General features: G+C 33.7%; 1 protein-coding gene across 1 annotated transcript; it reads left to right on the forward strand.

Annotated features, from left to right (window-relative positions):
- Window positions 1-431: 431 nt before the first annotated feature.
- On the forward strand, window positions 432-4,610 carry ECH2 (enoyl-CoA hydratase 2). The gene is made up of 12 exons (XM_016311773.3): window positions 432-636; window positions 841-939; window positions 1,140-1,162; window positions 1,281-1,386; window positions 1,505-1,575; window positions 1,799-1,871; window positions 2,463-2,502; window positions 2,671-2,743; window positions 2,815-2,965; window positions 3,738-3,808; window positions 3,925-4,098; window positions 4,405-4,610. The coding sequence occupies exons 2-12, from the start codon at window positions 883-885 to the stop codon at window positions 4,490-4,492; spliced, it is 927 nt and encodes a 308-aa protein (XP_016167259.1). The 5' UTR covers window positions 432-636; window positions 841-882; the 3' UTR covers window positions 4,493-4,610.
- The last annotated feature ends 10,445 nt before the right edge of the window (window positions 4,611-15,055 follow it).

Raw genomic sequence — 15,055 nt, forward strand, 5'->3', positions numbered from 1 at the left:
ATTTTCAAACTACATTTAATAGAGTCATCCTTTGATAAATAGAATTTCATTGAAAATGGACATCCACATCACATCAGTACTTATCACAACACTTTTAAGTTTTAACATTCTCCTATTTTAACCGTATAAATTTTGGAACAGCAGCCCAGTATATGTATTGCATTCTGTTTTATTGAGATTATCTCCCTACCTAAAATTAAGAGGATAAAGTGCAAAATATACACTGTTTAATTCGAGTTTTAACAATTTAAATTAATTACTGGTTATCTCATTTCCCCTTCGATGAATCATCATTTTCTAAGTTCCTGAAATTGTCAGGCTTCAATTTCTTTGTATCAAGCCTAATAAATATCTGCGTTCAGATCATACATACACCGGCACGTTAAATTCCTTTAAGAAAAAGAATGAATGGATTAGAAGTAACGAATAAATTTTTATAATGCATTGTCATTTCCCGCTTATTAACTTAAGCATCCAGTGTCGTATGTACATAAGAAACCCTTGTTAGTGTCACTTTCAGTTTGAATAAAAAACTCGCTCATATTTTTGAGCGCCAGCTTTGGAGGGACCTTCGCCCATAGCCTTATCTATATATTCTATAATCTTCGACCAAGTCTCAGAGGGCACTTCATCATAGTAAGTAGTAACAATCCACTCTCTCTTCTCACTACTCTAATCTAGATCTGAATTGAATCTGCTTTCGTTTCCGTCTTCATTCATCCACACACACAATAGCACTAGTATTTGTTAGCTCAATTGTCGTTTTCATTTACGTAGAAAATCAACTCCAGTTTGAACTTAGCTCTGTTTTTGTTCTTTAATTCGCGTGATCTTTTTCAGTTTCACCCACAGGCGAAGTTGATTTTTCTAGTTCCACAGTAAATGGCGGTTTCTTCTGAATTCGATCCTTCGCTTGCGCTTTCTCACAAGTTCCCCGATGTATCTTTCTTTTTCCTTCTTCTTCTTCTTTTGCACCATCGTTGTTCGTATATATGTCTTATTTAACACAAAAAAGGACGATAACTTGTGTCTTGGAATATTCGAGATGCAGGATCTATTATATTTGATTTCAATTTAAATAATCGTTTTCCTTGTCGCTTATTCGATTTCTAAGCTTGGGCTTTTTGTTTTAACTGCAGACTTCGCACTCTTATACCGAAAGGTAAGCCAAAACTATTAACTATTGAATCAATTTGATGTTGCGAGTGTTCAATTCAATTCAATTTGACACAGAAAGTTAAGGATCGAGGATGCCTAAATTTGAATTCAATGTTGCACAGAGATGCAGCGCTTTATGCATTAGGCGTTGGAGCTTGTGCCTGGGATGCTGTGGATTCAGATGAGCTTAAATATGTTTATCATGAAAACGGACAGGAGTTTATTAAGGTATTCCTGGTGGCGCATGCAGAGATATTACTAAGAATTCGTTTCTATAGTTTACAATTCATATTGTAAATTTTGAAACTATTCTGATTTGTGCTTCGTCTTTTTTTCTTCTTAATAGGTCTTACCTACATTTGCTGCTCTATTTACATTTAATTCCATGCCGAATGGTTTTGTTATCCCTGGCTTGGAGTGAGTGATGCCTCATTAATTTCAATACGACTCTGCTTATACCTCATGTATCATGTATTGTTATTTTAAGGGCACTTGAAGCCATCTAGTTGAAATGTTGAATGCATATAGTCTTCATGACATTTATTTTATTAGTAATGAACTCGTCTTCTATCATGTTGATCTTGATCTTTGGCTTTCTTCCTTTTGATAGTTAACTGAAAATAAAACTTTCTGTATACAGATATGATCCACGCCTTCTGCTGCATGGACAACAATACATAGAGTTGTACAAACCATTACCTTCCAACTGTCATGTAAGGTTTTCTATGAAAATTTCGCATACTAGCCATCTAATTAAATTTGTTTAACTGTTGGTTCCTTGTTCCAAATTTGGCTTGAGACCAGTTGTTTCTTTGACACATGTAAATTTCAGGAAAATGGTGCTTATGGTAGATATGAATGAATGATATGCAATAGGATCTTAGGGTATGCCATGTTGAGGAAATGAGATATCCTCTATTGAATTCAAGCATTTGACTTATCCTTTTGATACCTACGTGGACTAGCTATAATATTGCACCATAGCACTTTAACTCACCCTGTGACTAACACAGAACAATTTACTTGAGAAGCATGAATTGTTGATTTTGGTTTTATTTAACTTGAGGATCGAAAAAGCTGACATGCTTTTATGAATGAGTTTGACTTGATTAATTATAATATCGCTATAATTTTTGTCTGATTGATTTGAACATTGGCCCCTCTATTGTCATGGAAGAACCTGTAAAATTATTATAGTATGAAGTTTTGCGTCAGCTATGAGCCTATGAATATTAATTTATGATTGTGATGATTTTCTTAACTCTTCTTTGTATACAGGCTCATGAATTGTTATTTTGTTACAGGTAAATCATAAAGTCTGTCTTGCAGGATTACATGATAAAGGTTAACTTGCAAGTAGACTCTTCCGAAATGATCTTCCGTGCATGTTTGCTGTTCAGTTTCATTTTCACAATTTTGTTTGTACAATATTTAACTTATGTATGAAACTTGAATATTTTATTCTTTTATCATATATATGTGCTTCTTAGAGATGGGTTCTCATTGAATCAGCTAAAGCAGCAATTTTGGAGTTTGAAACAAAAAGTTATGAGAAAGAGTCAGGTGACTTACTAAGCGTGAACAGGTAATAATTAAAACACTCCTTTTATTATTATGATTTGTTACTCTCATACTAAACTAACAATTTGCTTGCAGGACAACTGTGTATCTACGTGGTGCTGGTGGCTTCTCAAAGTCATCTAAACCATTTTCTTACACAAACTACCCTCGCAACCAGGTTCCAACTGTGAAAATTCCTGAAAGTAAACCTTTTTCGGTGTTTGAGGACCGTACTCAACCATCTCAGGCATGTATACTATAAGATATAGTTAGGGTTCTTGAACCACACTCTGTTTGAAAGTGATATTTATCTATGATGTTCCAAAATCCTTATCTCTTACTCTGACCTAAAGAAAAAGCTCTTCCATATGGTTTGGAATGAATTGAGGACCTGCAATATGCTTAGGTGCTTCAATTTTATATCTGATACAACTTCAAAAGAAGCCAGGCTTAGACACCAATCAATTCAGTAAAGCAATACATTGACCAATTGGTTGAGCACTCGAGCTTGTGAAACAATGTGAAATATATTAAACGGTCCAACTTTTACTGACTTTTGGAAAACGGAGGTATTTTTCTCAATGTAGTTATTATTTAAAAAAGAAAAAAGAAACAAAAGGATCATTGTTCATGAAGCTTTTGCTTAATTGGTTCACCCTCCCCGTTTTCCTCTCCTATTTTCTTTTGGTTATGGTAATTTTTTCTCACTTCAGTATAACTTCTTATATTAAGCATCTAAAAACGAAAGTGAATGAGTACAAGAAATCATTCTTATTTGGCCTTTTGCCTTTTATTAAATCGTTAAATATACTTTTCAACTCTTTGGTTACTATTGATAAATACTATTCTAGCAGGCGTCGACAATAATTCCTGTTGTTATTATGCTTGTCAACGATTCTGATACTTTTACCCCTGTATTTGCTCTACACATACTAACTGTTAAATGATCTTTACAGTTTATTTTGTCTGAGAATATATCCTTCCACATTAATTTCAAATTTCTGAATCCCTTTTGACAGGCATTGGTATATAGGCTATCCGGTGACTATAACCCTCTGCATTCGGATCCAATGATTGCAAAGGTTGCTGGGTTAGTACTCGCTCCTGGCTCCTGCATTCCATCATTTGCTGCATGTCTTTATCCATATTGTCATTTTTATTCAATTATTTGGTTAATCTAATTTGTTCTATAAATCATTGCCGAAGATTCTCGCAGCCAATATTGCATGGCTTATGCACATTAGGATTTGCAGTTAGAGCAATCATAAAATGCATATGCAAAGGAGATCAAGACAAAATAAAAAGCATATCAGGCCGTTTTCTCCTCCATGTCTATCCCGGTGAAACTCTAGTTACTGAGATGTGGCTTGAAGGCTCGGGGTAAGTCACTTCTGCAACATTTATAGGGAATTAGGGACAGTATCCTTTACTGGCCACCTGGAACATATTTTTCCGCCCGCAGGCTACACCATTAATTGATCAACAATGCCACAAAATTAGAATGATATGACTCTGACTGAATCGTAGCGCTGGTTTATTTGAAATAGCTCACTTATACATAAAAGATCATTGCACATGGCCTCAATGCCTACTCATTATGCTGACAATCAATTTCCAACAAAATAAGTCTGGATGTATAACTTTTGCGTTGGTGAAATTCTGATGATTAAAAGTGGAAAATTGCAGGGTTATATATCGGACCTTGGTGAAAGAGCGAAAGCGCACAGTCCTTTCTGGCTACGTTGAACTGCGTGGATTGACATCGTCACTGTAAGAAATTTAATTACGTGTAGCTACATATTCAATAATAGGCCAATTTAAGAGGAGATTTCAATTGTAATAAAATGCATCTGATAGTCATATATAATAATCATCATGTACATTGATAGCAACTGTATATCTTAAGATTTAAGGATCAAGCTCTTTTAAAAAAAAATTAATTAAGTGATAAAGTGGAGAATTAATCACGTTTAAATTAAGATAGTGAAGTTTACATATAATGGAAGTTACAAATTCAAGTAATTAATCACTCAATTTATATGTATCAAAAACCAACTCAAACCTTCGCCGATTACTGTGTAAATAAAATCAGACCGATTAATTTATTAAAATTGGATCAGTTAGATGGTTTTATATCAATTTAGATTGCATTTCGACTTTGAACTCTATTAACCATTACCGAGTCCGATTAAGCGGGACTTATATCATGTTCTAATGGTTAGTTATAATATTAACTGTAACGTGTTTAAGAAGTTAATTAATATATTTGAGAAGACTAAATCCCCATTTTGGTTCTTGAGATTTATGTAATTACTCATTTTAGTTTTCAAAATTTAAAATTACCTATACTAGTCTTTCAGATTCAAGTTCGGGCACTAATGTGGTCCCTCGACTTTTTTCGGCGATGACTAGACAAATGGAATGTTGAGATGGCACCCTCGCTGCTACACTGGATGATAAGTAAACGACTTCATTTACCTTTGGCACTCAAACAAGTTAGAAATGTCGTCACTTTGTATATGAATGGAGAAGAAACGATGGAGACGCAAAATAAAGTATTCTTCATTTCTACCTCTACTATTCTTCATTTCTGATTTGTTTGGGCGCCAAGATAAACGACATCGTTTACTCATCATCCAGTGTGGCAGGAAGGGTGTCATCTTAGCACTCCATTTGCCTAATCATCGTCGGAAAGAGTCCTGAGACCATATTAGTGCCCGAACTTGAATCTGAAGGACTAGTATAGATAATTTTAAAGTTCGAAGACCAAATTGAATAATGACATAAATCTCAGGGACCAAAATAGAGATTTAAGCTTATAATAAAGAGTAATACTATGCATACAAATTTTTTTATCAATCAAATTTAACTAAGTTACTCTACCATCAACAAAAATCATCCTCAACACTTTCACTTACCTATTGTTCAACTTTGGTTCAAAAAAACTTCTAGTATTTTTCTATAATAAATTTAAAAAAATCTTAGGACCATTAACCCATCTGAGACTTCAGTAGTAGTAATTCAAGTATGACAATAAATTTTTAATTTTTACATGGAAATGAAATAAGAATAATAGTCTGTTTTTTTTTTTTAGAAAAGTTGTGTTAGATATTATTTTTAACTAATTTTAATTATTGAATCAGTCTTAATCATTATTTCAGTTATTCCATGCATATAAATAATATGATATGAAGGCTAATTTATCAATAAAATAAAAATTTAAAAACTGATTTGATAATTAAATTTTGTTAAAGACCTTACTTAACAAAAGAATTTTTTAAAATTTATTTGGAATATTACTTTAATAATAAACAATAAAGAATCACCTTTTAAAAAAATAAAATAAAAGAGGGATTACTTTGGTTCGGATTTAAACACCCGGACGGATTACACCACCAGTATTGATGTATTTTCATGTGGGCAAATCAAAAGTACGAAGTTAACAATAATGTCCATATTGTTATTTTTATTGTTAACAGCATAAATAAATGTTATTTAAGTCCTAGTTTTTAACATATTTTTTAAAAACACGCTTTAATGAGTTAGAAAAAATGCAAGACTTTTCCATAAGAATGATGTTAGATAACTAATTCAGTCAATATCAACCATTTTTTAAAATTATTTTATTTATCTTAGATTATAAATTTTAAATCATAAATTTTAAATTTTAAATTATATACCTAAATATTAAAATTAACTAATATTGACTAACTATAAGTTGAATTTTGTAACAGTCCAGACCACCCGCTAGCACGATATTGTCCGCTTTGGCACACAAGGCCTCACGGTTTTGTCTTTGACGATAGGGATGATAGCCTAAGCCCCCCACACTCACTCGTCAAAACGCGTCATGTTAGGGAGAGGTATCCACACCCTTATAAGGCATGCTTCGTTCCCCTCTCCAACCGATGTGGGCCTTACAATCCACCCCCCTAAGGGAGTCCAGCGCCCTCGCTGGCACATCGATCCGGGTTCTTGTAAGGCCCACATCGGTTGGAGAGGGGAACGAAGCATGCCTTATAAGGGTGTGGATACCTCTCCCTAACATGACGCGTTTTGACGAGTGAGTGTGGGGAGCTTAGGCTATCATCCCTATCGTCAAAGGCAAAACCGTGAGGCCTTGTGTGTCAAAGCGGACAATATCGTGCTAGCGGGTGGTCTGGGCTGTTACAGATGGTATCAGAGCCAGAACCCGGATCGATGTGCCAGCGAGGGCGCTGGACTCCCTTAGGGGGGTGGATTGTAAGGCCCACATCGGTTGGAGAGGGGAACGAAGCATGCCTTATAAGGGTGTGGATACCTCTCCCTAACATGACGCGTTTTGACGAGTGAGTGTAGGGGGCTTAGGCTATCATCCCTATCGTCAAAGGCAAAACCGTGAGGCCTTGTGTGCCAAAGCGGACAATATCGTGCTAGCGGGTGGTCTGGGATGTTACAAATCTCTATATCTTTTTGTCCAAAAAAAATATAAAATGTTTTTCTTTTATCTAACATTTTTGCAAAAAAGAAAAATTTTAATATTTAATTTGTACCAACTTTCTCCACATCATATAAAATAAATTTCAATTTTACTCAGAAGATCATTAGTTATCATTCATTCATTTGTCAATAATACATCAGCCGGGAATAATAATAATTTTAAACAACATAATTATATATCCAAGCATTTTTAATCTAAGTCCAACCAAGCGAACCCAAACTCAATAAAAATAACTTTTATTACATTCATGTGTACATACGCGCGTTTCATTAACGCTTTTTCTTCGTCTTTGTCTTCGCATTTTTTTTTCTTTTCGTTTTTCTCTTTCTTTGTCTTTGCGTTCCTTCTTCTTCTTTGTATGTTTTCTCTCGGTCGTCATTTTTTTATTGTTGCTGTTATTGCTGCGTTTTTTCTTTTCCTCCTTTTAATTAAAATTTATTTATATCCAAAAATGAACTAAATTTAGTTTAGATTTAGTGAATACTTAACAGTAGTATTAAGTAAACCTAATTCAATTCATAAATGAACCGAATTCAATTCAGATTTAAACAAAAAGTTAGAAAGACTTTCATACAATTTTTCATTTATACTATTGGACTAACACTTCAATCAATTATTATTATTGAAAAAAAAATTTGTTTTAAGACTTGAAGTCTAGAAATTGACTATGATCACTTTCAATTTGAAAGAATTATGTAATTTTAATGTTATTAATTTATCTGGATAATAATTGTTTGGGATCAAAATTAGTTGATAGCTTAAAAAAATAATAGGATTGTGTTGTGATAAGTATGGGACGTGGATGCCCATTTTCTATATGAGGATTACATTCTCAAGAGAGAATGAAATTAATGAAGGTTGAAAATATTCCTTCTATATGCTTATAAATAGGAGGTTAACTTCCGTTGATGTTACACACTACAATCAATAAGAATTCTCTCTCTATATTGTCTATATACAAAATTCTTCCTCTCTTTCTTTCTTTCATACATTAATACATATATATAAATATATAAGTATCATATCTTTTATATTGAGATAGTAATTGTGGTTAATATTGTTATCTAATTATATTTCTTTACTTTATGTTTGTTATCTCTTTCTTATTTATTTATTTATTTAGTTATTTTATAACACGTTATCAGCACGAAGCTCTAATGAAATTTTAGAAAGACTCCAGGTAACAAATTTTTATTATGTCGAAGCTCTATCATCTTGAATATAATGCTCTTGATATATCTGAAAATAATTATTTATCATGGATATTAGATGTTAAAATCCATCTTGATTCAATGGATCTTGGAGATATCATTAAGGCTAAAAAATAATGCATCCCAGAAGGATAAAGCTAAGGCCATGATTTTCCTTCGTCGTCATCTTGAAGTATGATTGAAAAACGAATATCCCACATTAAAAGATGCTGCAGATCTGTGAAAAAGTCTTGAAGAAAGGTGCAATCATCAAAAGACGGTGATACTTCCTCAAGCCAGATATGTTAGGAAAAACTTTCTCGACCTTCCATGCCTCGAATGTGCTCCCGCAGTAGCAATCGAGAAAAAGAATTTTAAAATTTTTTTTGAGCTAATTTCTTACCTTTTTGTTGCTAAGTGCAACAATGAGTTACTCTTAAAAGAATCATGAAGCGCGCCCAGTTGGCGCCGCCCCATTTCCTAAAGTAAATGCGGCAAACTACCCCAGAAGAGGTAAATGGCAAGGTTTTAGTAACAAAAAAAATTATGGAAGGAAAAGAAATTATGTTCAAAAGAGAGGATCTCACCAGAAGTGGGATAAAAAAAGAAATAATAGACAAAGTAAATCAATTGAGGATAAATACTTCCGTTGTGGTGGAAAGGGCCATTGGTCACGTACCTGTCGTACCCCAAGGCACCTTGTTGATCTTTATTAAGCATCCTTGAAAAAGGATGACAAAGAAAAGGAAACAAATTTTGTTTCAAATTATGAAAATTCCACCATTCATTATGATGTATCTAATTTCTTTGAGGATCTTAAAGAAAATATTGGCCATTTGATCAATGATGAAATAGTTTAATATGTGTGTTTGTTAAGTATTCATGTGAATAATTTTACTGTGCATGTACTTTTACTCATTTTATTATTATTATTATTATTATTATTATTATTATTATTATTATTATTATTATTATTATTATTATTATTATTATTATTATTATTTGTTTTTGAAGAAAAATGGCAAGGTCATATTCTGAAGATATTTGCCTTGCGGATAGTGCAAGTTCGCACACTATTCTTAAAAGTGATATATATTTTACCCATCTTGTGCCAAAAGAAGAGTATGTTAATACTATTATTGGCTCGGACAATGTGATAGAAGGCTCCGGAAGAGCTATAATTTTGTTTCCTGGAGGAACAAAATTTCTAATAAATAATGCACTATTATCTACCAAGTCTCTGAGGAACTTGTTGAGTTTCAAAGATATTCGCCGAAATGGATATCATATTGAGACTATGAATGAGAAAAATCATGAGTACTTATGTATCACAACTCATGATTCAAATAAGAAAGTTATATTAGAAAAATTACCCTCACTTTCATCTAGGTTATATTATACCAAGATTAGTGTAATTGAATCACATGCCACTGTAAACCAGAAGTTTACTAGCCCAAATGAATTCATAACTTGGCACGACCGATTGGGTCATCCAGGAATAACCATGATGAGGAGAATTATTGAAAACTCCCATGGACATTCACTAAAGAACAGAAGATTCTTAAATCTAGTGAATTTTGTTGTGCTGCATGTTCTCAAGGGAAGTTAATTTTAAGGCCATCACCAATAAAGATTGGATTTGAGTCCCTTAAATTCCTAGAAATGATTCAAGGTGATATATGTGGACCTATTCATCCACCATGTGGATCTTTTAGATATTTTATGGTCCTAATAGACGCATCTTCGAGATGGTCACATGTGTGCTTATTATCTTCTCGCAACTTGGCGTTTGCGAGATTACTGGCTCAAATTATTCAATTAAAAGCACAATTTCCAGAAAATCCAATCAAAGCAATTCGTCTTGATAATGCTGGTGAATTTACTTCTCAAGCTTTTGATGCTTATTCTATGGCTAATGGAATAAGTGTTGAACATCCAGTAGCTTATGTTCACACACAAAATGGGTTAGCAGAATCACTTATTAAACGCCTCCAATTAATTGCTATACCCTTACTTATGAGAACAAATCTCCCTTTGGGGGCATGCTATTTTACATGCCGCAGCACTTATTCGTTTGAGGCCAACGAGTTACCATCAGTTCTCTCCTATGCAATTAGCCTTTGGCCAGCAGCCAAATATTTTCCATTTAAGAATATTTGGGTGTGCGATATATGTTCCCATTGCACCACCTAATCGCACCAAAATGGGACCCAAAGAAAATAGGGGATATATGTTGGATATGATTCTCCCTCTATAGTGAGGTATTTTGATATACAAACTGGAGATGTATTTAAAGCCCGGTTTGCGGATTGTCATTTTGATGAATCAAAATTTTCAACATTAGGGGGAGAGAATAAGCTTCCTGAAAAGGAACTTAATTGGAATGCATCATCGTTGATGAATTTAGATCCTCGATCAAGGCAATGTGAACTAGAAGTTCAAAAGATTATACATTTGCAAAGAATAGCAAATGAATTGCCTGATGCATTTTTCGATACAAAGAGGATAACCAAATCTTATATACCAGCGGAAAAATGCCCCAATTCGAATTGATGTCCCAGTAGGACAAATAGCCACTGAAGCAAATACACGCCAGAAACGTGGCAGGCCTGTCGGTTCCAAAGATAAAAATCCTCGAAAGAGAAAAGAGGTAAATACTATTCCTGATGAAAAAGACATAGTAAAGACACCTGCATTTGTCCAAAATTCTGATATAATTTTAACGCCAGAAGACGTTCAGGTACCTAAAAATTATGAAAATGATGAGATCTCGATAAATTATGTCTTTACAGGAGAGAAATGGGACCGAAATAAGACAATTGTCAATGAAATATTTGCATACAATATGGCATTTAATATCATGCATGAAAGTAAGGATCTTGAGCCAAGATCAGTCAAAGAATGTCGACAAAGGAATGATTGGCCAAAATGGAAAGAAGCCATGAAGGCTGAATTAGACTCACTTGCAAAACGTGAAGTCTTTGGACCTGTAGTTCGTACACCAGAAGATGTAAAACCTGTTGGATATCGATGGGTATTTGTGAGAAAACGAAATGAGAAAAATGAAGTTGTGCGCTATAAAGCCCGACTTGTGGCACAAGGTTTTTCACAAAGGCCCGGTATAGATTATGAAGAAACGTATTCCCCTGTAGTGGATGCGATAACATTGCGTTATTTGGTCAGTTTATCTGCATATCATAAATTGCATATGCATTTAATGGATGTGGTAACAATCTATTTATACGGCTCATTAGATCGGGATATCTATATGAAAGTCCCTGAAGGACTAAAGATATCTAAACCATCCAGTGAATATTCGCAAGGGTTATACTCAGTTAAATTGCAAAGATCTTTATACGGTCTAAAGCAATCTGGACGAATGTGGTATAATCGTCTTACTGAGTATCTGGCCAAAAATAGATTCAAGAATGATGATATCTGTCCATGTGTTTTCATAAAGAAATCTGCATATGGATTCATTATAATTGCTGTGTACGTTGATGATTTAAATATCATTGGGACTCCTGAAGAGATTCCAACAATTATAAAAACTCTAAAAGAAGAGTTTGAGATGAAAGATCTTGGAAAGACTAAGTTTTGTCTCGGCCTGCAGATCAAGCATATAAAAAGTGGGATCTTTATTCATCAAACAACATACACAGAAAATATATTGAAGAGATTTTATATGGATAAGTCACATCCATTAAGTACCCCAATAATCGTAAGATCTTGGGATGTGGAAAAGGATCAATTTCGTCCTAAGGAAGAAAATGAAGATATTCTTGGTCCTGAAGTACCATATCTTAGTGTCATTGGAGCGCTAATGTATCTTGCTAATAATACGCGACCTGACATATCATTCGCGGTGAATTTACTAGCAAGGTATAGTTCTTCTCCAACCAGAAGACATTGGAGTGTAATCAAGCAAATCTTTCGATATCTTCGTGGAACGGTTGATATGGGATTGTTTTATCCATATGGATCCAAGTCACAATTAGTTGGCTATGCAGATGCTGGATACTTGTCTGATCCACATAAAGGGAGATCTCAAATAGGATACCTGTTCACATATGGTGGAACAGCTATATCATGGAGGTCTACGAAACAGACGATAGCAGCAACCTCCTCTAATTATGCTGAAATACTAGCAATTCATGAAACTAGTCGCGAGTGTTTTTGGCTGAGGAGCCTGGTTCAATATATTCTGTCATCATGTGGATTGATTGACCATAACATAGCTCCAACTGTCCTATTTGAAGATAATACAGCATGTATTGCTCAACTTAAAGGTAGATATATCAAAGGTGATAGAACAAAACATATTTCTCCCAAATTCTTCTTCACTCATGATCTTCAAAATCAAGGGACAATTGATGTCCAACAGATCCGCTCAAGTGACAATCTGGCAGATTTATTTACAAAGTCACTCCCAAAATCCTCCTTTGAAAGATTGGTACATGAGATTGGGATGCGCCGATTTCGAGACATCAACTGATGTCGACAAGAGGGGGAGACTGTACTCTTTTTTCTTTCGTCAAGTTTTTTTTTATTGGGTTTTTCTTGACAATGTTTTTAATGAGGCAGTCCCCATCACTAAAGGATATTGTACTCTTTTTCCTTCACTAAGATTTTTTTCCACTGGGTTTTTCTTTAGTAAGGTTTTAACGAGACAATAATCCTAAATGGTCATCCAAGGGGGAGTGTTGTGATAAGTATGGGACGTGGATGCCCATTTCCTATATGAGGATTACATTCTCAAGAGAGAATGAAATTAATGAAGGTTGAAAATATTCCTTCTATATGCTTATAAATAGGAGGTTAACTTCCGTTGATGTTACACACTACAATCAATAAGAATTCTCTCTCTATATTGTCTATATACAAAATTCTTCCTCTCTTTCTTTCTTTCATACGTTAATACATATATATAAATATATAAGTATCATATCTTTTATATTGAGATAGTAATTGTGGTTAATATTGTTATCTAATTATATTTCTTTACTTTATGTTTGTTATCTCTTCCTTATTTATTTATTTATTTAGTTATTTTATAACAGATTGTTCAATTGGTGTGGGTTTCCTGGCAAATACTGGACTACTGGTCAATCAGAAATATTAAATTAGAATAAAATTTTTTAAAAAATAATAAATTTGGCAAATACTTAAAAGTAGTATCAAGTGTTCACAAATGAACCGAATTCGATTCAAATTTAAACAAATAGTTAAAAAATTACTTAAAGAATAAAAAAATTTATCAACACTTATCAACAGCATCAAGTGAACTTCAATTAATACACAAATAAACTAAGAAATTAATCAAAATTATTTAATGATGGCATTAAAAAAATTAGAACTAATAATGATGTTAGTAAAATATTAGTGTTATTGGTGATGACAATAACGAAAAAGAAAAAAAAGGACACAACATTGAAAAAAAACATGCATGTGCAAATTTGAAAGAAGAAGAAGAAAAAAGAGGAGGAAGAAAAAGATAAGTAGGAAAGAAGAACATGCGCGAATTTAAAAAAAGAAGAAGAAAGACAAAGAGAAGAAGAATCGCGTAATTTAAAAACTTATCACAATTTGATTAGACACTTAGACTTTGTTAGGGATTTTGCTTAGACGTAGAACTTTATTCAATTTTAAAATAAATTCTAAATCCTAAACAATAAAACAAAAATAATTACAAATTTTTTATTTATAGACAATTTTAAACCACATAAATAAACAAAATTAAAACAAATAAATAGAATTAAACGTATTTCAATACATGGAATTAAAATGATGCAAGACGCCATTAAGTAAACAGTATTACATTATTACCTATGTGCCGCAAAAATAAACAAATAGCAAAGAATTTTTTTTTTCTATCTTTGATATTTTTGCCAAAAGCTTTTAAAAATATTTGCTTATATTTAATTTATATCAATTTTATCTAACGATTAAAACAAATTTTAAATCTTTTTATACATGTTAATTATGTGTCACTGATAGTTCAGCCGAGGATAATTTTAAATCATTAACTAAACATTGAGTTAAATTCTAAAGTGGTCCCTGAAATTTACGGTTTGTACCAATTTAGTCCCTGACTTACCAATTGAACCATTTATGTCCCTGACTTTGTAAAAATTGCACCAAGGTCGTCCCTAGCCACATCTCCGAGCAAATTAATGAACGCCGACAGTGACCTGGCACTGACCTGGCACTGAGAAGTCACGCCCGCCCAACCTTCTTTCTTTCTTCTCTTCTTCTCTGAAACCCAGCCCAGCCCGCAGACCTCCACACCAACCTTCCGTCCGTCCGTCCGTCCCTACCGCTGGCGACCACCGTCACTAACCTTTCCTCCTCCCTTCTTCCTTTTCTTTCTTCCCACCGTCGCTAACCTTCCCTCTTCCCTTCTTCCTTTTCTTTCTTCCCTATTTCTCCATTTCTTTCCTCCTGTACGCAACACCCCTATTTGTGGCGCCACCTCTGTCTGCACATTCCAGTTCTGGTGAAAACCACCATCTCCGCTCTTTACGCTATCTTCTTTTTTCACTCCTCAACGCAGGTTCCATTCCATCCTGTGTCTGTTTCTTTTTTTTCTAATTATTTTTTTTTATTTTAGTGCCTTTTGATTCTGCTTTTACATCTTGTTAGACTTAGGATAGTTGATTATTTGTGT

The sequence above is a fragment of the Arachis ipaensis genome, chromosome B7 (genome assembly GCF_059453495.1).
Source record: "Arachis ipaensis isolate K30076 ecotype BB chromosome B7, ASM5945349v1, whole genome shotgun sequence".
Lineage (NCBI taxonomy): Eukaryota > Viridiplantae > Streptophyta > Magnoliopsida > Fabales > Fabaceae > Arachis > Arachis ipaensis.